Source organism: Pezoporus flaviventris, unplaced genomic scaffold, assembly GCF_033815535.1.
Source record: "Pezoporus flaviventris isolate CSIRO_AGI_PZ_B2104156 unplaced genomic scaffold, CSIRO_AGI_Pfla_v1 ptg000029l, whole genome shotgun sequence".
Classification (NCBI taxonomy): domain Eukaryota; kingdom Metazoa; phylum Chordata; class Aves; order Psittaciformes; family Psittacidae; genus Pezoporus; species Pezoporus flaviventris.
In genome coordinates this window covers 10,014,059-10,040,558 of record NW_026892577.1, presented here as the reverse complement: position 1 = coordinate 10,040,558, position 26,500 = coordinate 10,014,059, and the positions used below count along the sequence as shown (strand labels likewise).

The following is a 26,500-nucleotide window of genomic DNA, read 5'->3' as shown; positions in this document are numbered from 1 at the left end:
CATCCCTGAGAGTGCTGTTCTAGCTAGACACTTAGAAAACAAGCAATATCTAATAGTTTAGAGGAAAAAAAAGGCTGTTCACCCCATGAGATCTTGTGGCTTTAGGAAGTAAAAAAATGCAGCTACTCTGAGCATTTCAATTCCCTGAGCAGAGTGAAATTTGAAGACAGTAATTTGTAACACAAAGCATAGCAACATCTATAGCTGTACTTACAGAAGCTGGTTTTTGACAATGGTAAAGTCAGACGTTACATTATAAGCATACAGTAGTTCATGGTAGTTCCTTGCTTCCAGTCACAGGAAATATGATGGCCTTCTTTGGTGAGAAACAGCAGTGAAGAAGCTTGATGATTTCGGATTCTTTTGCCTTGTAATATTCTACCAATCTTTACGTTACAGTCATCGGAGATACCACCAGGCCATAGTGCAGAACAAGTAAACCATCCTAGAGAGAAGAGAAAGAAACTATCATCACACCAATTCACCTTCTTCATGAATCATTTCTGTCACCGCCTGTTATGACAGTCACTACTGCATGGTAGAACCTCAGCTTCCATCTCCCTCACCATTTTATACTGTGCCCCTCCATAGAGTGAATGAAAGTTCTGAAATATCAAAACAAATAATTATATTCCCCTCTACTCTTTGAGCTGGAGAATGGTGTCAAAAAAGTAGGAAAATCTGGTACTTTGCTTTTATTTTAAAGTTATACCGAGATTATCTCATCTTCATACAATAGGTTGTCATGTGCAACTCATGTTGCTTTCCAACATGATACTGTGGGGCAGAAAGATGCTGCCAAAAGCTGTACTGGAAGAGTGCAGATTGCTACTACACATTAAGTCATGTTTCTCCTCTTTTGAGACTGCTCCACAATAAAAAAACCTTTCATCTGTGAAACTGGACACTTCCTGACTCATTAGTCTTACTTATGTCACTTATTTCCCACACAGTTGGTGAAAGGTCTAGCACTCACAGTCTGCTTCCACCACTGATCCACTGGAAATCTGACTTGTTTAAATGACCTCTTATATGGACAGGCTTTAAAAAAAGTTTTCTTTTGAAGAGAGAAATACATTAATCACAATGTTAGAACTTTCTGCCATAGACGTCTTTATAGTATGTAAGATAACGTATGTTCCAGAGAAGTTATACGCTTGGGGGGGGTGTGTGTATACCAGCCCATTAAAAGAAATTAAATCTTAAAAAGTTAATTATAAAAACAATAGTAAGACTCTTACCATTTTACAGGTTCTGTATTATAATACAATAACAGTAGAAAGTACCATATTGGTCTAAACACAGTGTTTTGGAAGAATACATATATAATAATTTGTTATGAATGTAAAAATGCTTCTGACTGGATGGTGTAGCCTCAACTACTCACAAAAAAAAGAAATCTCTGAGCCATTTTGCACTGAAGGAAATTTAAGATCAAGAAATTGATCTCAAAAAGGCTGTGCTTTTCCATGTCTCCATGACATGATCTTTTTAATTCCCTTAGGAATTCTTTTCAGACAGTGCCTATCAACACCTCTAAGTTCTGCCTGGAAAATGACCTTTCCTTTGAAAAATAGCCTTGTTTTGCCTCCAGTGCCACAAAGTTCTTTCAGCAGAAAAACACCCTAATTGTTATTGTGTATAATTATTTTACTCTCTCTTCTACCATTAGTTGTTTTAGCTTTGTCTAACAGCTAAATGGTGGAAACACTGGAAACAAAGCTACTGCTCTGGGGGGTGTGTGTGGGTGGAAAAAAGGTGCAATATGTTATTTTCAAGGAAAAAAGAAAGTGGAACAGCTATTGAAGTTTTCAAATGTGATGGTGAAAGAAAAGAGATTCATAGCAAAGGAGAACAGATCTGCAGCAGCAATGCTTTCATCAATTTAGCCAACATGCTCATTTAGTAAAACCTGAAACTCTGCTTCTGGTTACTGATATTTTCATTTACTTAAAAAGGAGATTAATATTCTAAGTCAGGAAAAGAGGCACCAAAAAAAAGCCAATTAAAAATCCCCAAAATTTAAAAATACAAGGTCCTAAGAATGGCCATGTCAGCACAGACCCAAGGGCTAGCCAGCCCCATGGTGAAAATCTTGATAAAAATACATGAAAAGGGAAAGAATGCTACCTCCCTATAAATTTTTCCATTTTCAAAAGCCTTTCTCAGGAAGTTCCTGAGCGCTAAGTCAATGTTGCTTTGTATTGAAGTGTCTTCTGATGACTTGACTTCTATGAACTTGGTCTGTTGCTTCTGAATCTACAAACTTCTGGCACCCTAAAGACAAACCTAAAGACAATCAAATCCAAATCACTGGGCATGGTGATGTCAGTCATAAGATCAAGACTGAAGATCTGAAAAAGGGGTTAAAATGGAGGCACTGAGAAAACTGGATCAAAGTACTATTTTAAAAGAACCATTAAGACCAACCAGAAGGCTGATGCTGGAAAGGGCAGCACATTAGAACACATACAAAGGAGACTATAGTCAAGCTACAACAAATATACTTGTTCCCTAACTCTACAGCTACAGATGATACAAATGGCTTCAGAGCAACAGCAAACATGCTCTGTGAGTCTCATGCAGCTTCACTTTCATTTAAAAGATGCTTATGATGACAAATGAGGGCCTAGTGTAGGACAGGTGCCAACCAACCTTAAGGTCAATGGGCAGGCATGACAAAACCTTATTTTATTCCTGGTTCGTTATATTAGTGCCTGCTCACTAACACTCCATCTTCTCATCCTGATAATAACCAGAAATCTGTTGCTAATTCCTAAACACATATAAGAGGAGACAGGAGCTTTAACTCACTTCATGCGTAGCATAAGGTGGGAAGACTGTGTTGCAACATGAAGAAGTGTTCTCACTTTTTGTCAGGTAGAACAGGCACTGTGAAGTTACTTATGGACCTTTTGACACACAGTACACTGTTACACCTTCACAAAGGTATACTTATTCCTTGTGCTTGTGAGCTACTCCCACTGAAAAAGTAACACACATTCAAGCTTCCTTTTTTGGAGAACTGTAGTCAAAACACTATTTTTCTCTACAGCAGAGTTTCTTAAAGGAAAGAAAAATGCTACAATGTATTCTTTGATGAATGAGGTCTCAAATGTCCTATTTGGCAGTAGGATATTTAAATTTATCTATCTATCTACACAGGAAATACCCCTGTTAAACCAAAGACCAAACCGACTGTAATGCCCCTGTACAAACAGAAGTTGAGAGTTCAGCCAATAGTGGCACTGCTTACTCTGTAATTATTCACTTTTTAAGCACTATACATTTCTATATATGTTCAGCTGCTTTCTCTTGGTACTGTTCTTAAAAAAAAAATCCAAACGGGGAACTGCTTATTATTATTTCACTGCTTATTACAAATCTCAAATCAGGCCAAATCAGACATCCCTCCTCCTCCCCACAAAAGCAAAACTCTCCAGTGTTTTTTTGCCACACATTTGTGAACCTGACCTAAGAAAATTGTACTGTTACACACAACCATAAACTTTAGAGTGGAACTGACAGAGCAGAACATTACAGCATATACACTTTCTGATGTTATAAAGCAGGAGCAACCAGAAGTGCCCCGCTTTCCAAATTCAATATCCCCACAGCAGAGAGTAAACCACTTCCACAGCAGATGTGCGCTAGAGGGTCACAGTAATTAACTTAGATCACAGCTCTTACTGCCTAGCTCAGGAGAACAAAAAAATACGGCAGCACTGGGCTATAAAAGGTGAGAACTACAGAGACCATTATAATCTGCAAGACCTCTGCGCTGAGGGCCAAGGACATAAAGGAAGCTACTCCTCTTTCTAGCTTTTCCCATGTGTGAACTTACTACATCCATCAATGATACACTGCCCTGAGGAGGTCAGTTTCAGACAAGTGAAAATAACGAGCAGCTTGGATCACACTGCACTCGTGCAGCAGAGGGGAGGGGTAGAAATTATATTCCCACATAGTTAACAACAATCTTCCTTCCTCAGCTACTTGATCAAACTTTTAATTACAGGCATATCTCAATGTTTGGTTACAAAATTAAGCCTTTTAAAAGATTTCTATCAGTGTCTTTCATCTCTTTTTGCTGTAAATTTAAAATAATTAAAACAATTTACATTGTTTTAGAAATTATATATGAAAAAAGCCACTTTGCTTAAATTATACGCAGCAAATTTTTTATGTTTTAGCTCTAAACAGAGCTAGAAATCCTACTTTCAGCTAATTAGAAAGACTCAACCTACCACCCAATCTCAGAAGTCTTAAAATACCTTCAGATCTACAGGATTAAACATGATTTATTGCTGATTTTTTTAGTCTTATATTTACTTCTTGGAAACTACCATGTTAATTGTTTCCATTCAAGCACTAAAATTTCTTGCCTATTTACTCCATAAAACAAGCTGAATAGGTTATGATGGGGTGAATGTCAGGAATATTTATTTTTAACATCAGATCACAGTTGATCTTCCCACACTTGTTGGAAAGGCACATAGTAATTCAGAACAGCTAAAATCCTGCTAGCTTGTTCCTACAGAAGACTTACGTTGAGGCTCTAAGGCATCACTACACAATGTTACTCAGTAGGGAAAAAAAAAAAACAAGCTCACTCCAAATCTTCATAAGACAATCTTGAGCATTTAAGAACCATTCAGGAGGAATAAAAGCCCCTAAAAAATTACAATAATTATGGTCCTAAAAAATAAATCTCACACCCAATATGTTTTGCTGCATTGCGTTGGAAGAAACTTACAATGTAAATGCTGCCAAAGAATGCATGTTAAAACTAATGCCTTTGGCAAAGAGAAACTTACCTGCATTTTTTATATCACTTTTCTCAGCAAAATAATAACTGCTGTCATCAATGAACTTGCAAGTAAAAAAACGTGACTCAAGAGCAGTTATTTTCCTCCTCTGGCAGTGTCTGTACTTATCTAAATAAAACCCCCCAGTGTTTACTCCTTTAAATGACTTTGTATTGCGTAAGTAGCTACTGAAGCAATTTTCTTAGCATGAAGCATCTATAATGACCCTCAGAAACTGTAAATGACAATGGCAGTTTTGAAGAGTGTTTCAGTATCCTAGTGAGAACTGCTAGGAGCAGCCAAGCTCCAACACTGGTTTGGAAAGGCTGGAAGGTTCTGATGGCACAGGATGCCCTTGGAGCTCAATGTAAAATCCATCAAGCGCTCTTCTGTAGTTGTAGTTGCACTGGGCAAGGACAATCATGCCCCTCACTGAATTTCAGGTCTTGGTGAAAAAAGAAATAATCCTTACCATTTGTAGATTTGACCTATCTTTTTTTTCTTCTGGATAATTGTCTGAAAACATATTTCCAAGGTTTTTTAATCCTGGAAACGCATCCTCTTGATTTCTGATAAATAATACAATGTAAGACTATAAACTATGAAACTTCTAGAATTATTTCAGTATCAAGAAGCAATTGTGCTTTATTTCTAACATTCCAATTGCAACTATTCGGCATCCTAAGAGGTTCTGTAATGAAGAAAAATTAAGGGTGAAACCAAGCTTTCAAATTTCCTTGCTAAAGTGAAAGCACAAGACTCCACAAAAAGCAAAAATCTTCTCTTTGCCCAGTAGAGCATGCTTGCAAGAATTCATCACTAGCATACTGATTTTGTAATAACGAGATTTGAAACATCACTGGAGAATGTATCTCAAGACAACTGTTCTCCTTGTGGAGCTGCTGACTGGTACTTAGCCACTAAACATCAGTCAGGCAGACCCAATTCTGACAAGAAATGAAAGACACTAAACTTCAACTAGACAGATCATGTCAGAAATCAAACTGATGAAGTTTTCTTTAGTGTTTCCCTAAGAGCATTTCTCATACAGGAAAAGCTTTTGTGCTAAGATGAAGTCTAAAAGCATGTACATTTGACTATACCCCTGGACTGAGAAATAAATCACCCCCTGCTATTTACTGAAGCTTTCAGTAGAGGACACTTCCATCCCTATGTGTTGATTGCTGTATTTACTATGAGCTCATTATGCTAGAAGCAAGTTTGTTACCAGTGCTGGCTTCCTCTTGGTTTCTATCCCTTGCTCCCTAAAGTAGGTTAGTTTACACTTTATTTATTTCTGCATGTTATTATATGAACAGCTAAACCATCAAGTATGGCATTTATTCCCTTTGACTGCAGAAACGGAGGTACACACAAGCCTCAAAGATTTTTAATGGGCGCCAGCACTAGCATTAGCCACACTTGTCTGCCCTGACTAGGGGACTCCTCCTTGTTACTCAGATCAGGTACAGGTGAAGCAGTGTCTAAGATACCTCAAAATCAACTTTCCACTTGACCCAGAAATCCTCTTGTGGGGGCTTGAAAGGGCTCAGCAGGAAATTTACGTGCAAAAGATTGTGCATATGTGTGCACAAATAAGTCAAGAGAACTGAATTTGTTATTTTAGCCCTTTTGCCATCTCCTCAGTGCCAGCTTAACTACACCCTGCAGTAGGTGAAGGTCTGTGTCACTGTGTCTTCTCCATTCCTGCCCACTGCATGTCCAAGGCTACGTATCAAGACAGATGGGTTCACTTGGGCAGAAAATACCTATCTAAATCCTATTTCTTCCTACTGTATTGGATTAAACAGTAACTTTTCAGATATCCAAGTTTACATAAACAGCTTACCATTCCTCACAATTTTACATCTGTGTCTTACTATGCACTGGACAGATCACTTCACTGCTTTTGCTGCACTTCTAAAATGGTATGACCCTTCCCATTATAAAGATGCTTGAAAAGAGTCCCAAGGAAGTAAGAAAATGCTTTCTTATTTGCAGAGCCAGCAGCACTTAAGACAGTAAACTATCAACAAGAAATTGCTGTCTATACACTCAGGATTGGTATATTTGGTTTGTGTTTTTATAAGCAAGGTTATGACCCTGACCTAATCACAAGGCTGGCCTTATTTCAGATGCTTCAGGTCCTTCCATTTCTTGCAGAGATGCAACCTCCAAGGAGGAAGACAAGGAATGTTAATTGAAAGAAAGGCTGGTATGATTTATCACTGGTAACAACCTGTTTCAGAATAGGAAAAAAAACCACCACAAAGCCCTCATGTCCAGGTCATTATCAAAGGATAAAGAGTACTCTTAGCACATGGTGTACTTCTCAACTCCACTTGCAATATAAAACACATTTTGTGTAAGCTGGAAAAATTTTTCATAGTGACTTCTTCAGACAAGCTGCTGCTACCTGCGAGCTTAAGGAAGGAAGTCTTTTACTTTAAAACAGAAAACCTGGAGCAAAGCCCAAGCTGCCATATATACCTGTACTGCACTCTCTCCTATCGCTTGACGAATTTCCCTCAGAGTCTGGTAGTGTTCTAGGAGGTGATCACCACATATTATGTCCACCTGTGAAAGAACATAAACACCATCAAGTTCAACCTACCTTTGGACAAGTGAAATGGTATCTAAGTCCTTTAAAATGGATCACAAGAGTTCAATTCTAGCATGTTAGACAATAAAGGCATCTTCACCTTTGTTGGCCAAATGTATTTAGCACAGACAGCGCTGCTGCATTGCCCTAATGTTTCCTACCCCATGCCCCTAACCTGGAGCTCACTTCTGGAACAGTTTTATTGTTTCACTCCCAGTTTTGTGCCTCCGCTGAAAAAAGTTCTCTAGTAAAACCTGTGACAAATTTAATGTGCATTTAGAGCATGCATTAAAACAATCCCCAAAACATCCAGAGTCATTCATTAGCTGCAAAAGACGGCAAGGTGCCTGTGCCGCTGACAGCGAGCCATTGCTACCCTCATTCCTACCTTGAGTGAGAAAACACGTGAATAAGCCTGCTTAGTATGACTGTTTGAAGAAGTATTTTAATAGAAAAGCTCACTGTATGCCACTGTCAGCAACCACATCCCACAGTCCTCTTTCGAAGTGCAATCAATAGCTCTGTGATGCAAGTAAAGGACATACTCAGCAATTCTAAGTGATGTCCTCTAATGCAGCTAAACTACGTCACTGAGATCTGCAATTCCACAGGAGGCACTTTTATTAAGTAACTACCCACAAAACCAGTAATTATTTTTTTTTGGGGAAAAAAAAATAAATAAAATGAATAAGTGGGCTATTCTGAATTCCCTGCCTTGACTATTATAAAAAATAAGCCTGTTTATGAATTTACTTCGCATAATGCAAATCCAGTCTCTAACATTCTAAATTAGAGCAGCTAACACAGCACTGTTTCCCTCTCAACTGCAGCTTGGTTACATTTTGCTTATGAGCAATTTTTAGATACAGAAATGAGAGCTGTCATCTGTGACTTATGACAAAACCTCAAAGTTAAAGTTAAGAGCATTGACAACGAGCTGTCCAGAAGCTTTCTGCAAGGAAAACATCTAAGCTCTGCCACTGCAGTAGTGGGGGAGCATACTGCAATGTCATTATGTATTCTCTTCCACAGACACTTCACTATAGGATACACTCTGTGCTTAAGCTGTTCAATTCCCCTGGATTTATGCTCTTCCATGTGCTGACCCACTCTCTCCCTCTCTCTCTCTCTCTCAGTCTTCATGAAAAGATTTGGGAAGATTTATGTCTCATGCTGGCAGACTGCATTGTTGTGAGAATCAAAACACAGGAATTCTACTCCTTGGAGACTCAGAAAGGGCTAATTTACCTCACCATCTGTATAGTATGAGAATGATGTGGGATATTCTGTTCATGCTAGGTTGAATTTTAATGCACAGAAGATATGAACTGCTCAGCATTACTTTTGATTTTAGCTTCTAGGACAAAACCAGCAAGTAAAAACTAATCTGGATGTAACATTAAATACTGATTATCTATTGATACATATATACACACACGTGTATACATTTAACAGCAACATTTGATGCATTTAACACAGAACCTGTAAGAAATATATTTCTTTTTGAAAGCTGGCTACAGTTATTTCTGCTGTTTCCCATGTATTCTACCCTCTAGTTATTACTGCAGGAAGGACGACATATCTGCTTTGCTCTTCAGTGATATACAAGTTTAATCACTTTTGCTTTATAGATTTTCTTTTATAATTTAAAAAAACCCATTAAGGCACTGAAAACTCAATCTTGCTCTCACTGAAGATACACACATAGATATTTTATATATTCTACAGAAACAGAAAATCTAATCTATTTGCCCAATATAGGATGCCAATGACACAGTGACAACTGCTGACAACGTTTCAAAACAGAATCAGAATGCTTGTTTGAAAATATCCCACTCTGACCCTGCTGCTCCAGTTTTAAATGCTCATCATTAAAGATTCAGTATCTTCTAATACATTGTAAGTTTTTCACATTTAATGTTAGAGTGCTCTGAATACCAAACGTCCAATCAACTCGTTCCAGTACCAAAGTCTGAACTTCTGCCTGCTAATTTGATGCTAGGAGTCATTCTATAAAGACAAGAGAATAAGAACATAAAATGAAAAAAACCCAGCTCAGCATGAAAATCAGTTGTGAAACGTGTCTCGGAGGAATCTTTGTACCATACAAGAATTAATATGTTCCATTGTAAAAGAAGCACCAGCACCTCAAGTACTATGGATTTACTATAATTTCAACTGACAGGTGAGATTGAAGCCAGCTAGTACTGATAGGCAGTGAGGAAGCAGTAAGTATCATTTGACCTTTCGCTGCAAGGAAACATGAAGGTGCTGCTGATGTACAGTCAGTCTCCTAACAGCTCTGTTAAAATTCTTATTAAAGCAGCCTTTCTATTATGCCACTTATGCTCTTTAGGTGGCATGTCTGTTATTAGCTATTTCTCTAAAAGCCATGATAACAGTCAGTTACATGTTAATACTAAGTAGGATGGAGATAAAATTGGAAAATATTCATGCAAGGGACATTCCACATAAAATTAATACCAAGGAACAATTTGGCCCAGAAAGCAGTAGACTCCAGTCAGTAGTTTCTATGCCAACCCATACTATCCAGGGAAGGATAAGGAAAAAACAAAGTTTTAGAGATTGACATGAGTATTTGGGCTAGTTATACAAAAAGCTGACAAATCTTTCCATTTCTCTAGCTGCTATTTACTTTTCAAAGGTACCAGATACTTCAATTCCAGTGTCTAAGACTAGCATAAAGAAACTGCATCAGCAACTACGCTATGTGAGCGCAGACTTTCTTCTGGTCTTTCCCTAGGCTGTGGTTTACACACATCTGATTACGGAACATTTCCATTCCATAGGCTACATTAAGGAATTCAAACCAGCCAAGCTGCAAGTCTTTCAGCAGTCTTTCACAGACTGAATGGCAAGAAATAGTGCTGCAGGATGACCTCAAAAGAAATAACACTTTGCAGAAAATTTCTCATTTTCTCCCCACTCTTCCGCAGAATGCAAACTATACAGACGTGCAGTAGATGCTGATGCCAACTACCTAATGGATTCCAAGCAACATAGCCTGTGTTTAACCCAAATTAAATGTTACCTACTTAGTTATTACTAAAAATTCCAGTTGCTCAAAAATTATTTTCATGCATCCCCCATCAAATTCCAGCAATAATATTCAAGACAGACCTTGTCATTAGAAATATAAACACCTACAGAAAATTTATGGCCAAAGCACAGAGATCAAAACAAAGCAGCAGAAAGAGTAAACCACAGTCTGTCAGCTCAAGTGGTAGACAAAAATAAACAAAGCCTTAACCTTGGAGATAAACTATGAAATCTGAATGTTAATCCATTTGCAAACTCAAATATGGAAGTCTAGAAATAATTTGAGGCCTCAGACTAGGAGAAAACATACACAGTGACTTCAACTGCTTTTTAGATTTTTATTTATACTGTCATGAGTCAGATTGCTTATTTCACATTTTCATTAACCTCAATGCAACCCACTTCTGCAGGTTAATGAAAAAATGCAAATATTATCTAATATTCTACACAAATTAAGTCAAAGAGGTCCAAGCACAGTCAGTAGCTCAAAAGAATGAGTAACATGCTTTCTACCACTTGGTTGCTGAACATGCTTTAACAGGGAACAAACAAAATGTTCCAAAATAATACTTCCACAGACTGTCAAATTAAGCTGATGCTCAGTAGGAACTGATCCCAGTCACAAAATAAGCACACCTAGCCTCCTTACTAGAAGTTTCAATAACGAAGCCAAAAATGCAACTGAAATACTAAGGAGAGAATGGAGGAAAGACTCTGTGCCCTCCTTACAGTCAAATCTTTCCAAGCACCAGGTAAGGCACAATTAAACACTGCGGCAGGAAGTTTTCTGGAGATCAGTGCAGTGCATTTTAGCACTATAATGCCAGAAACGTGCATTTCTGAAAGAAATTTCCTAGCTTCCCAAGGGAATCTAGTTCTTGGACTCTAGTCCCAAGCTGAGCACACCAAACTCCTGATATTTTATATAAAAATTGATTATTTTAGGTAACAAAGAAGTGGAGAGAGATCAAAATCAGAATTCAAGAAGTAATACTAAAAAACTTTCTGTGCTTCGTATCTATTTCTTAACATATTTTGGGGAACCCTACAGGAAATGAACCACTACAGTCCTCACTCATCCAAATTTCTAAAACCAACCAAGCACCCTTTACATTTATATACTTTGCACATATGGTTTCCAACCTATTTCCCTAAAATCTTCTGCTGTGCTAATTTATATTCAGGTTCTTCCTAGATTTTACAGTTTCCATTTTATTAGTCATCCAAGGAAGCTGAAGAAAAACCATGTCTCATTAGGCTTATTAAATCTTCAGTCACATATCTGACATATCTTCCACTTTTTGTATGTTTACCAACATACAAACAACTTCAATTCTGCATACTACAATGAGAAGGTGACAGCTTAGTACACACATTTCTTTAATCTTAATTTCACTGTCATACAGGGATTTATCAATCAGGACAAGAGAAATGCTTCCTGCTTTGTTTCCCTAATTCTCTAATCTTTTAAAAATAAGCCTGAATATCTTCAAGAAATCAGTCATAATTTGTGGCGTGAAAATCAACTTCAGGTTTCCAGTGACAAAAAAAAATACTTACTGATAAAATAATAGGAGCAGATCACTTAAGAGGGGGGGAAACCAGCAGCCAACAAATCTGACTGTAGAAAAAAGAAGATTTAACATTTTCTCCAGACAGGCAGGGCTTGCACAGAAGAGACCAAGAGGTTAGAACTAGCCCATGACTGTGCCTTACACTCCAGGATGGCAAACTGAATACTAGCAGTGACAAAAGTAACTGGGTGAAAGGAAGTCTTGGTATCATCTGCTTTTGAGACACAGTAATATTTACCCATTAGGAGTGGATCACATCCTGCTGGTGGCATCCAAGCAGGAAGTATCAAATGGGAGAAAAAATCCTCAAGTTACCTGTGTTACGTGACCTCAAGATTGCAAAATCTGGAAGATATCCAACATGGAGGCCTAGCTTGACTTTGAAAGATGGGTAACTGCACTTTCCATTACAGATGGCTCAGTGCTCCTTAAAACTGAGATTCTGTTGTACTACAAAAGAAAACCCAAACAAAACAATTTCTTCCCCTCACATAAATGACTCAATGTAAGAATTTTTTCTAGCCTCATTTTTACACTATTTTTATTTGTTCACAATATCAAGTTACTACCACCTGAAAGCTACAGACTCTCACTGAGAGGAAACCAGCAATTGAAAATACATTACTTCCTCAGACTGATGAATAATTTATATCTAATTTGCTTTGTTGCCACTGAAAAGGTAAATGGCATGAATAAATCCTCATTACTAAGGCACACAGTCATGCTGCATTGTCTCAGACAGCTACTGCTGTATGAAAACACAGCCTTAACTCTACAGCCAGCATTTACCTTTCACCATTTGCCTATATACAAGTATCAGCTTGATTTACCAGTAACTGACAGCTTTGAGAATCATTTACACATCATGGAACTCCTGCATCTGCTCAACTGAATGGTTGCTGAACTACACTGAAGAATTGAAAACTGGTTCTGACACATAATTCCTATCAAAATGGTTGACAAATATGAAGTTAAATTCTTTTGTACCGTATTCTGGTCCTTTGAATTCTTATTTGAATGCACGTACCTGCATCTGTGTTTATACCTTACATTTACATCCATCTTTCACTGTATTCACTTGCAGCATCATTCTTTCTTCGCCATTGTTTGCTTCTTCAACATTCAGTTAAATTTTACTGTTATTCAGCTTCTACCTGTTTCTGCCTTTCATATCCTCCCACGTTCAACACTCTTCCGTCTATATACTCAGTTTTATCTTTGAAACAGTTATCTTCTGGTTTTGCATTTAACCTGCTGAAATCTTACATGGCACTTTAGAAACTCTAAGCAAATAATAAAGTATTATAATGAAAATTTAACCATGTTGCAAGTGAGTTGAGTTGCTCCTTGTGGATCACATTTCACACATTTCATTTTTTTTAATCCTTATGGTATTAAAAGAGCCTAACATTACTTTTTAGACTCTCATGCACAATGGAATGCTCTGTCTGAATGCAGGCATTTACACTGATCACAGTGAACTTGTAAATGCCACTGTAAGTCACACACCTGACAAGTAGGGTCCAGATCCATTTTTCTTCTGAGGAATTTCTCCACATGTCCAATTGTTGCCTCCCCAGAAACACGCACAAACTTCTTTTCCAAAGGCTGCAAAGAATAAATGGAAGATTTCAGGGTAAAATACATTTCCAGCCATCATCCCTTGAAAACCCCAAACCCAAGTGAAAGCCCAATAACAGAGGGAGACAGCTTAAATTTTTTGACCTTTCTCTGACCTGCTTCCAGATTACCTCATATGGAAAGAACTAAATATGTATTAAGACTCCAGGGTCAAACTTCCTGCTGTTTAAAACATTTAAAAATAACCACCTACTGACTTCAGTCCTGTTTCACTATTGAAGTACCAGAGAATGATACTTGCTATTAATTCTGCATTTACACAGCATTTTAAAAATTTCTGCCCTCACAAGCATTTACTCATCAGAAGCACATGAACTATTTCCTGAAGTTTCCTTATTTTCCCCAAATCAGGCTTGTGTGCCAAACGCAATTCAGATAATTAAACAAAGTTATCTTATAATGCAAAGAGTTCATGTCCTTTAGCATTCTAGAAGTATCATGGCTTGGGCTGGAATTAACGTAATCCATGAAATTCTAGAATCAATTAAAATATACTACTATGCAGAACACAAGGGCAAGACTAGTCTGAAATCTTTTTGTATCATTTCTAAATACATTCACAGCAAAAACTGCACTGATAAGACACCGTTATGCCAGCCTCAAAAACATTAATGTATCTCTCTTCTAGGATAAAAATTTAAGCAGCTGACTGGTGACACTGGCAGCTAAGCAAAGAGGCACAGAGGCAGCAAATGACTGCATTTGGTGTGATAAATGGATTACTTCTTGTGTCAACCAATTGGATTTTTATGTTGACTTCTGAACAGCTGTGATTTACTATCATGGTTCATCATATGCCTTCAGTTTGAAAGAAGGGTCAGAGGGTCATGGACTACCCTTGAATTCAATCATGAATTTAAATATGTATCTATGATAACTGTGGTTTTGGAACAATAGATTGATTTATTCATGTACAAGAGCTAGAAATGAGTCAGACCTGACCTAGGGAACCAATCTGCTTCAAGCTCGATGATGCTGAATTTATACTTGCTGCACGTATAAATCACAGTTTATGGCCACAGACCTCACAATCTGTTTTCTCCTCACCATCCCTGCTTAAAAAAAAAGCCCAACCAAGCAAAAGTATTCGTGCTAACTCCACCATTTACATATCTCTTAGATTCTATTTTTCTGTGCCTTTCCATTTTTGAATCCTACAATTCCAATACAGTAAAAGGTAAATGCAATATATACAGAATAATTTTAAATTACATCTACTTCTTGCCCGTGAATAGTCTTGTTTTCTCAATGTTTAGGCAAAACAGTGGCATGACACACCCTGAGCATCTATAACTACAGCATATGAAATCATGAAGGCAGTAAACAATGTGTAGTTCGTCTATGAATTTGTATCGAAACAGCTTAGCAAGAAGAGCTGTATTGGAAGAAGAGCCATATTCTTTAGCAAGGATTAGGAATACTATTTCTTGTTTGGCAGAACAACCACTGTTCAGTTAAACTTTGTTAGTGAAAGGATGAAGAATAATTTTTCTGCTGGCTAAGGCAGAGTGCAGTCCAAAATCTGTATATTTTTTGTTATATGCTTAAGTGCATAGCAGTGTATTATACCTCTGGCTATACTTCCTCTGAATAACCTGTGCAAGCTTTCCACTACAATTAGAGAGTCTTCCTCAGAAACCAGTATTTTAGACAGTGTCTACACCTTTTTTTCAGGATTCCAAGAAAAGCCACAGTAGCAGATCTTTTGGAGAGATATGCAATAATAACAAGATAGAATCACCTAGGTGAAATTTCATTGTCATTTTAATTCTCCCACCAAAACTTCAATTATGTAGCCTCAGAAGCATTCTTTTCTTATTCTGTGATGCTATATAATAATATGTTTGAAAGTACACTGTTATCCAAAGTTGATTATTACTATGATGATGAAAGTTCAGGCTGCACTTGGTGCAAAAAAAACCAAACTAAATTAAATACATTCAGGTTATACATATTTCTGAAGCAAATCATAAGAGAAAAATTCAAATAACATCTGTACCTTAAAGTTCCCTGTGCCTTCATTAGCTCTAAAAAACAAGAGAAGAGTAAACACAGTCAATATTGCAAAGGTCCATAGTCAACACCCTCAAGCTCTTAATTGTAATAGTGACTTACTGATTTAGCAGTGTGGCACATCGATCTTACTTCCTGAACCAGCTTCCTCTCATTAAACTCTAATACGTGAAATGATATTATATGGAATTTATGTATGTATCTTTTTCTTCTACCCTTTATTCAGTACTCTACCTTTCTTTTGAATTTATTTATGACTTTTAGGTTTGTCTACTGAAAATGGAAAAAAACCCAAACACACAGCCTAAAGCCATTTTAAACACAATATAACATTTATTTTCATCTCAGCGGGTTGTAATATTAATGCTGCTTAAACATCCATACTTCATTACCCTTGATATTTGGAACTTTAACAGACAGTACCTAAGAAGTTGTTGCCAGAACATGCCCAACCACCGAAAAAGCTTCCTGGGCCAGCTGTTGGCTTTCTAGACTATTTATATCACAGGATTAACACTAATGCTATCTAGGAACTCAGAAAAAGAGGAGCTGTTTCTGTGGAAGGTGAAATACACACAAAGGCAGCAAATGACCAAATTCCCAGCTGGCTTTAACAGAGGCTGATTTGCACAGCCTGAGAATGTGATTTACTACTGATCATTTATACTCCACACCTCCCATCTTGTAGTGCAGCATGTACACATCTCCATTAATTAAACCCAATTCATGACATTTCACTATTCTTGGATTGCATTAGCAAGAATGTACATATGAGGACTTCATTGTGTTGGAAAGGGCAAAAAAATCAAACATCACTATAAATCTCCCATACGTCTACTAACCATTTGCTATAGCAAACAAATGTATTTGCAATGTTTGTGCAGATCACACATTGTCGTGGTTTAAACCCAGACAGGTAATTCGTTCGCTCACTTCCCCCCCCTTTCTTGCCCTCCCCCTGCTCCTGGAGGGACGGAGAGGAGAATCGAAAAGAATGCAACTCCCACGGGTTGAGATAAGAACAGTTTAGTAACTAAGGTATAACACAAATCACTACTGCTATCACCAATGATAATAATGATAAAGGAAATAACAAGGGAACAGAATACAACACCTCAGCACCAGCCGACCGATAACTTGCCCCCCCTCAGCCCGACCAAGCACCGACCGATACCTCCTCCAACCCTGCAGTTTCCCCAGCCCTTCCGGCTAACTCCCAGTTACATCCTGGGCATGACGTGCTGTGGTATGGAATACCTCTTTGGTCAGTTTGGGTCAGGTGTCCTGTCTCTACTTCCTCCCGGCTTCCCCTCCTCCCTGGCAGAGCATGAGGCTCACAAAGTCCTTGGCCAAACCAAAACATCTCTATCAGCTCTGTTCCCGAGCCGAAAGTCAAAACACTGCACTGCACCAGCTACCAAGGAGGAGAAACATGACTGCTACTGCTGAACCCATGACACACATTAGCATGGCACTTCAAGTTATTGTAATCAAGTATCTCCACCTCTCAATACGTATCAGAGTTAAGTAAAACTATCATCAAATTCTGCCACTGAAATGAAAATTAAAGTTACTAAGAAACAAACACAGAAAAGCTTTTCCACTATAGCAGTGGAAATTCTTTGATACAGTTCCACAGCCACAGGTGATGAGATCATATACTCTAGTCACCATATAGTCTCATAATTTTAAAGTAACAATATCTGCTGGCTGACCAAACCCATTCCAAGTTTTCTTTATGCAAAATGCTTTCTTAATGTCTCATCACCAAAATAAACTCTTTGATTTTGACCACTGAAAAGGAGAACATTAACCTTTAAACATATAAAGTATAAAAGATGATCAAAGGTTAAAAAAGCCACTAAAACAAAATGCAAAGTAGATGCTGTTAAAACATCTTTTTTTTTTTTTTTTTTGTTGGATACATTCTGTGCTTCCCTCCATCCAAGTAACAAAACCACAGTGGACAGTTTCACCTAGTATAGATGGTTTTTGCACAATATTACCTGCTTCAATGGCAACACTGGAATGGAAGCTTGAAATGAAACTACCAGAAAAACAAATACAAGAACGCAGATTCAAAAATCCTCGTTGATTTGACAGACAGGTAGATCCATGTTTACTATTTTTGAAGTCTAAATTGCTTTTGGATATTAAAAAAAAAAAAAACACAAAATGAAACAAAAAAACCAAATATCTGCTGAGAATCACAGGAGGAGGAAGTAACGAGGAGCATTTACAGTGGAGATCTAAACTGAAGTACTTTCACTACAGTGAGTTCAAACTGTATCTAATCCTGCAGCCAAGACAACCTAAGTGTTCCAGCCTGACAGGGACAACCCTCGAAGTAATATCTGATTTTTGTTTTTTTAAAGTCATTTTACAGTGACATGATCATTGAGAAATAGTAAGGGCTTCTGGTGCAAAGCACGCTCCCTCTGCCACCTGCTGGGCCAGCACAGCAGTGGCTGGCACCCACCTTGGGTCTCAGCATGGGCATCATTCAAACTCTATCTAGATGGCAACTCCACAAGATACAGTCACAGCCAAGGCAATAAAATAATAGCATGTAAGTCCCTAACCCAACATAAATGTAGGGTAGATGGCATTTGATTTACTCTTTTCTACTGAGATTTTAGACACAGCATTTTACCTTATGTTTGTATATACTGATTTCATCACATTTTACACAATGGGTAAAATGCCTGAGCCCCAGGTCACTGGGACCCTGTACCTGTAAAAAAAGCCTTTATAAGTACTATTAAAAGCTATATTTAAGTTTCAAGTGTACAATACACAATGGTCACATACTGAACAGATTTGTAATGCCTTTGCTTTCCTCTCCAAGAGCCTCTCTCAACACATGGCTTTTGGCTTTACTTATGATGATCCCACTCTTAATGCAAAAGCATTAATTTCCTCAGTCTCATTTCTTCAACACATGAATGTATTTCCATACCATCCTACTCAGCAGAATGGCAGTATAATACCTTGTTTAAAAAGAGGAACCTGAGGCAGTGTTGAATGGTAACCAAGAACTGCAATTGCCAAATATGGGACATCCAAGATTGGATTTGTCTGCGGAACTCTTGATACTATGGTTTTAGTCATAACTCCTACTGCTTTCAGCTGTGCTTGTGAAGATTCAACACCTCGGCAACTCAGACATAAAGAAAATGAACACTGAAATTAAGTCAGATATGCGGATTCACAAGGATATTCTGCAGAACAGTCAGGCATTGTTTCCTGGAGGTTAAAGTCTAAGACTTTCTCTTCCTGCAGTCCCACTCCTCATCTATTTAAAGACATAGAGAAGCCACATAACAGACAACACAAAAATGAAGCAAACAGAATGAAAAACCACACCCCCCACCTGCCAGACCAAAATTTACCATGGAGGAAATCTGTTCTGCACTCTGAATGAGACACCTGGGAGACACTGGACATAACATACAAAGATTAAGACATGATGTCTACAAAGAATGAGGATGAATTGAGATGGTATGCTTCGCAGCTATAATTTCCAGATTTCTGAGGGCTTAATTTTACATCATTTATATAATAGTTTCTTATGATTACATACTGCAGGCTCTGAACAGTGGTGACAAAGTCAGGGCAAAAAGTAGGCACAATCTGAGTAAAGGGGTAAGAGTTGCACAAGAGGCAAGCCACTCCTCCCTGCAATTGAGCTTCTACACTGTGTGATGCTAGTAGAGTAGTTACAGCTTTCAATCCTTTCTCAATTACCCTCTCTCATGTAACATAACCTCTAGCATATAAATCTGCATATGGACAAAGCAATACAATTTCTCCTTCTTGTGTTCCTGAAAACAATGCAAGTGTTTGGGCTAATTTCCCCCTGACATCCTACGGTTAAAGTGTCTCATCATACAAAAGCTTCAGCAAAATTCATTAGTCTGTGAAACTGTCAGGCAAACTTAACAGTAGACCATGGTATTACCCCCACCTATAACATATAGGGGAACGCTACTTTTGCTGCCCAGATTGTAGTTGCAGTCCCAGAGTTTATGAGCAAATCCCAGCATTACCAGCACTAACGGTACTGACTCTTACAGGAATTAAGGCAATAAAGAGTTTTATAAGTTTTCTGACTGGTTTAAAATTAAACAATTACATGTAAATTTTAAAATTACACTTTTTAGGAAACTATTTTCATAGGAAGACACACCTTACAAATTTAAGTATGTTCAACATCTAGCTATGCATACTTGGCTGACACTACGATAATTTAAAAACAGCTTTGAGATAGAAAAGAAACACACAATCAGTGAAAACTAAGAGCTAGTTAATATTAGGTCCAACACATGCCAGCAGCACCTCACTTCAGGTGCTTGCTCTTACATTTGCCCACAACTCACCCAATGAACTCCAGCAGTATGGAGATGTCAAGCTCTGGTGGGATCCGGAACACAGAGCCCAGAACTTTTCGAGGTCTTCCTCTGCTCACTGGAACAGGCTGTGGGACAGCTAAAATATTCAAAAAGCCAAAATGCAAACACAGCTTGAAATAAAAGCAGCTTAAGAGGGGGCCTACAAGGATGCTGGAGAGGGACTCTTTGCTAGGGACTCTGGTGATAGGACAAGGGGTAACGGGTTAAAACTTAAACAGGGGAAGTTTAGACTGGATATAAGGAAGAAGTTCTTTACTGTAAGGGTGGTGAGGCACTGGAATGGGTTGCCCAAGGAAGCTGTGAATGCTCCATCCCTGGCGGTGTTCAAGGCCAGGTTGGACAGAGCCTTGGGTGACATGGTTTAGTGTGAGGTGCCCCTGCCCACGGCAGGGGGGTGGAACTAGATGATCTTAAGGTCCTTTCCAACCCTAACTATTATATGATTCTATGCTCACATGCGCCAAGCAAAACAGATGAGCTCATAAGGAAAAAGAGCCCATGTAATTAATCTTTTTTTTTTTAAATTACTAAATCAGCATTTCATGCATTTCATGCTGTGTATCTGAACCAGCATCTTATTAGCTTTCAGGATGGCACGTCTCCAAAGAGCTGGTTATTTGACAGTAAGACAAAAAATAATTGGAATAATTCCTCATTTGTCAACAGACTTTGAAGTTTTTATTTTTATTCCTTTATAATGTCTCTAGTGCATTAAGGGCCATAAAATAAATTTAACACACATTTGATCTGTATTTCCTGGTTATAGGCAGAATATAATGGTTAAAAAAAAAAAATCCCACGATCCAACTGCAGTCTGGGTTCAAGTACTGCCAGTTCCATCTATCTTGTAATCTGAGAACTGTGACTAGGCAATCAGACTACCAAGAATCCCCTACTTCCAATATTACATATCTTCTTTAGATGTGAGCTAATATTTCAAGGAAAGCCCAATAAATGGCATATTAAAGACTTCCTTAACGATGTCCTCTAAAGTGATTACAGCTCACCTGGTTTGGGCACTTCTAATCCTCTTTCTTTATAGAAGTCATGCATTTGTTTTTTCTCCCCTGAAAAAAAAATAAACCCAACACAATATAAAACAGATTAAAATGTTATTTCAGATGCTGAGAATATCCAAATAGTTTCCAGTGGTCAGAGCAGCGAAAACTTTCCAAGTTCCTACAGACCTTTATGAACACTAGTATTCCATATGAGGCTGGGACACTTAAGATACCCAGACTAAGAGTCTGTTAGTAAAAACTGAGAAGAAATCAGAGAAACTGGTGATAAATTATGCTGAAATAGCTGCAAAAACTAGTATCCTTCTGGCTGTCATGACTATTTTTATACCATCTTTAGTCCATATATATCCACTAGATCTGTATATTTCACTCAGTCCACCCAAGTGAACTGTGCGGATTCATTTGCTCCCAAAGTTCAAGGTAAATGACATGAGAGCGTGAGCACATCTAAAAATCAGAAAAATAATGTGACAGTGAGAAACAAGTAAAAGCATTTGAGGGAATCAGTCTTAGCAACCTTTTTTCAACTGAGCCAAGTGAACTTATTACATGGAATGGTATTTTCTCTACTTACACAAAAATATGACAATTAAATATTATTTGGATGTTTATCTGGATATGGTGTTTGACATGAAACCTGTGTTTCATAGGATATGTACCACTGTCCATAATAGCATGTAGCAACCAGAAAGATGCCAGTTGTCACAGGTAATTGATGAAGATTTATAACTAACTATTACAAAGCTATTTTAAAGAGTCTAGAGTAGAAACAGGACTTTGAATTAATCTGTTTTCTGTTCAGTCTTTTAAATCTCTAGATGGTAATAAAAAAAGAAAGGGACTTACTTTCCTCCAAATTGACAACTAATTTATAAACTATGTCTTGCAGTTGTCGGTCCAGCCTGTTAAAGAGTAAAAAAGAGTCTTTGGTGCAATACAGAATGGCTTTCATTAAAAGGTTATAGAGATGCCAAACACACTGTTGAAATGTGACACCCAAAGAGAAGGGTGACAGAGCAAGAACTCTGTATCTGTCTATATTCATGTCCTGACAGAAGAGCTCCAACAGAAGCCATGTAATGTTAAAAGCATCACCCTTCCAAGAATTCACATACCATTCGAGAAACTAAAACCTCGATTTTCAGAGTTAAGTATACTATGCCAACAAAACTGTTTAAAAGTAAATCAAAGCACAAAATTAAGATCCCATATCACCTGTAACACAGAGCAAATGCATAAAAACACCTGGGGAGGGGGAACAAATCCTAAGAAGGGGTACAAACTAGATAAAACAAATTGAGCATTTTATCCTCACTGTTGTGATTAAACTTATATAAAGAAAAAACAGTCTGTTTCTTATCACTCTTCATTCATTTGAAACAGGAAAGCACTACAAGTCTGTAAAACAGAACATTTAAAAGCAAGCATCCCAACTTGAAAAACACAAACCGGCCCAAACCCATAAAAATGGCATGAACTTATTACCTGATATTATAAAGGGGTTGTGTCTGATGTACAACAATATTGCATTTTGGACACCTGTTGCTATAGTAGAAGTGTCTCACTATGCAGCTTTTACAAACTGTAAAGAAAAGAAACCCCATAGAAGTTACACATCATTACACAATACCATCTGTTTAAGCAAGAGGAGCAAGTACACCCAGACCTCTCAAAGTCTGTCAGAGACAGAATTAAGCAATTTGTTCAACTCAGGTAAACAGAAGCTCTCTGCTGTTTTCACTGTACATGTACTTTAAAAATTTGGAAGGAAAGCTACTAAGTTTAAATACTTAAATAACCCACTATCAAATCAGCTCCATATCAGCCTGAACACATCAGGCCTTTCTGTAACATTTACCAGGAAACTTCTGAGAGACCACCACCAAGTTGCACTTGCAACATTATGCTGTCCCTACTAGACAGCTGTGCATTTTCCAGAAGTACAAACTGTCCTGAATGTTACATGGTATATATCAAACTAGCGAGCAGCGCCCCATGAAAGGGAAGGTTAGGAGGGGTGGGAAGGGCATGCTCTTCCTCTGGTAGTGGCTGGAAGGACTAAGAAGCTGTAATTCTTGGATTCAGGTAGGAACACGAGAATGGCTGAAAGTGGCAACTTCACAGAAAGTTTTATTAGCTATGAGAAAAAAACAGTTGTGTTAGCAATGGAAAAACCGTTAACACAAGGATTGAGGGAAAAAATGACAAGAGTACTGGAATCTGTTTTTTATTATCCAAATATTTCTACTCATCAGATCATAGACTAACGGCTCCATGGGTGCATATAACCTTTCTGTGTCTGAACTGGTACTTCCACACAGTTGCTTACTGAGTTTTGTGAATTTAAACATATCAACAACAGTTTTGGAAACTCTCTCGTACATTGTGAGCAGAGCCACTCAACCTTTTCTCAGTTATATACTCAAATTCCTAGAGCCTACTCAAAACCAAATAGTTAAAAAAAAAAAAAAAAGAAAAAAGAAAAAAAGAAAAAAAGAAGTAGCTCTATTTTTGTTTTATTTGGGATTTATCTTTCCCTACATCTTCTTCCCTCTTAACCTGGGAAACTAAACTGACTTCATGATTGATTGATTTCATGATTTTCTGATGCTTAAAACATCCACAAATGTATTTTCCTTAAGGAACTGAACAAACAACATGTCACTGCAAACAGAGAATTATCTTTGTGAAGCCAGAACATCTCAACAGCTGATTATTGTTTGAATTTGTAGCTAAACTCTCAGAATGAAAATACCGATACTTACAGGTGTGCAGACATTCTGTAATGGTTGTAGCATCAATAAAGTAACCTTTGCAGATGGAACACAGGATGTAAGGGGTCAACTCTGCGAGATTTATCATACGCTACAAACAAAGACAGTTTGTAAGAGTTTCAATACACACGCTAAGCCATGAAATTTCCACAGCCTTAAATCAGGCAAAAAATCCTGATTTTCCTAAGACATCAATCAATCCTCATACACAGGCCTTTTCTAAAGACTTTCACCTAGTTTTCTGAATTGACATTTCTGTGAATGGCAATCAAATGGGTCTCATTAATCATACCTAAAAAGCAAACGATAAATGATTCCTTTGGGAAAAGTTATTTTGGATAAACTATTTAACAGAATATCAACTGATCAGCAAGCTTTAAGTGCATATTGGTAGCACATAATAATATATTTTCATGTTGGAAGTATACTTTCTCAAAAAAGAACAGATTTATTCTATAGCAATGATCCAAGATCTGCCTGAAAAAGGTAATGTGTTAGATTTTTATATTGTTTCCTCTAGTCTCAAAGCCAGAGTAAAGGGCTTTCTTTCCCTCAATGACACCAGTCACTTTGCCCATATTTTCTTTCATAGAATCATAAAACAACTAGGTTGAAAAAGATCTTTAAGATCAAGTCCAACCTTTACCCAGGGACTGCCAAGTCCACCACTAAACCATGTTACTAAGAGCCCCATCTACTTTTTCAGAAGTTTTTTTAAGTGTTTAACACTTCCAGGGACAGCGATTCCACCACTGCTCTGGGCAGCCTGTTCCAATATCTGATCACCCTTTTGATGAAGAAATTTTTCCTAATATCCAACCTAAACCTCCCCTGGCACAGCTTGAGGCCATGATCTCTTGTCCTATCACATGCCTCTTGGGAGAAGAGACTGACCGCCACCTCACTATAACCTCCTTTCAGGTAGCTGTTGAACAATAAGGTCCGCCTTGAGTCTTCTCCGGACTAAACACTCCAAGTTCCTTCAGCCACTCCTCATAAGACTTGTGCTCGGATCGTTCACCAGCCTCACTGCCCTTCTCTGAACATTCCCTCTACCACCCTGTCAAGCTATGCCAAGAGTTTGCAAGGGCTTCATTTACATGAGACAGATAAAATTAACTCGGGTAATAATAAAAAGCCTATCACCACATGGATTACATTGCCTAGACACGGGTCCAGATTCGCACCTACAACTTTCTAAAACATCTAAGTTGACATCCACTGCTTAGAGGACCCGGTTGGTAACCGCGGGCTGCTGCAGACGCGGGGCCTCCCTGAAGACACAGCGCTTCACACCCAGCAGCATTCCCACCGCAGGCAGGGCTTGCTCCCGAGCGCCTCGTGCCCTCACGCTCACACTGCTGCCCTCACCTCAGGGCCGTCCGCTGCCCCGCTCTGCCCTGGTCGCAGCCGCCCCGGCCCCCCACAGGCCCCGGCCGTGCCGCTATTGTGGGACATTGTAGCACACAAACCCCCCACCCCCGGCCCGCAGCCCCGAGCCGCACGCTCCCACCAACGGAGCGGGGCCGAGCACGCCGGGAGCGGGGCCTGGCGCGCGATACAGCCGTTGCGCGGGTGGCAGCCGGTGCGTCGCCGCCCCCCCCGTCCCCGCTTTTACCTCACGGTCGTCGTCCGAGTCGAGGTCCCCGTCGTCAGTCCCGAACCGAGTCCCGGGGTCCCCCTCGAGCTCTTCTTCCTCCATCTCCTCTTCGTCGTCGTCTTCGTCGTCGTCCTCATCAGCGCTGAACTCCGAGCGGCTCCGCTCGAACTCGAAGGGGACGGGGTGCGCCCCCGAACAGCTGGGAGCCCCTTCCATCTCCTGATCCTCATCGGCCGGGCCCGCGCCTGCTCCATCCCCGCCCGACAGCCCCAAGACCACGGAGCCGACGTCCACCTCCATGTCCACGGCTCGGGGTGAGGGGCGGGGACCGGAGCAGACGCGGGACCGTCTGCCGGCCGCCGGCGGGGGACAGCAGAGCGCAGCTCTCACCACAGGCCTCCTGCGGCGCGGGGCACGCCGGGAACTATAGTTAGAGCAGGCACAGGACTCCGCAGCTGCGCATGCGCCGAGGCTTGTAGTTTTTACAGCTTTTCTCAGTCTTTTTGTTTTTACACTCGACGCTCCTTCGGCTAATAATGAAGCGCAGGCAAATGCTTAATTTATCACAAAAGTGCGTCAATCATGAGATACGAGTTCCATTCAAAAGGAAGTTTTTATTCTGTAATATCACAAATCTGTATTTACCAATGAAAGAAGCAGCAATATTAGAAATACCTGAAAAACCAACTGACCTAGCCGTAACCAGTTTAATTCGGAGTAAGTCCAGTAAGGGCACACAGTCCAGAGGCCATCCTTTGTTCACTCTAAGAAGTGGCCTACTAACGCCGAAACAATCAATTTCTGAACGCGGTTTCCCGCGTATGTACACCAGGAGCGGCACTGAACTTCACAGTACCCATCCGCACAGTCACTATCCGAAGGAACACTTACTTAGTGCTAAAACACCTACAGCGCAACAGCCGCCTCTCAAACACTCCTCCGCATTCGCGCCACCTCTGCTACCCTAAAGCGCTCCTGGCAGGTCGCAAAATGA

General features: G+C 39.1%; 1 protein-coding gene across 1 annotated transcript; it reads right to left on the bottom strand.

Moving 5' to 3' along the window:
• Positions 1–383: 383 nt before the first annotated feature.
• PCGF6 (polycomb group ring finger 6) lies at positions 384–25,929 on the bottom strand (the record flags this gene model as incomplete). The annotated part of the gene is made up of 9 exons (XM_061459555.1): positions 384–445; positions 7,299–7,385; positions 13,554–13,652; positions 20,078–20,186; positions 21,118–21,177; positions 21,979–22,034; positions 22,618–22,714; positions 23,898–23,997; positions 25,525–25,929. Coding segments are annotated over 8 exons (936 nt in total), but the record flags the coding sequence as incomplete, so codon positions are not given.
• Between the last annotated feature and the right edge of the window lie 571 nt (positions 25,930–26,500).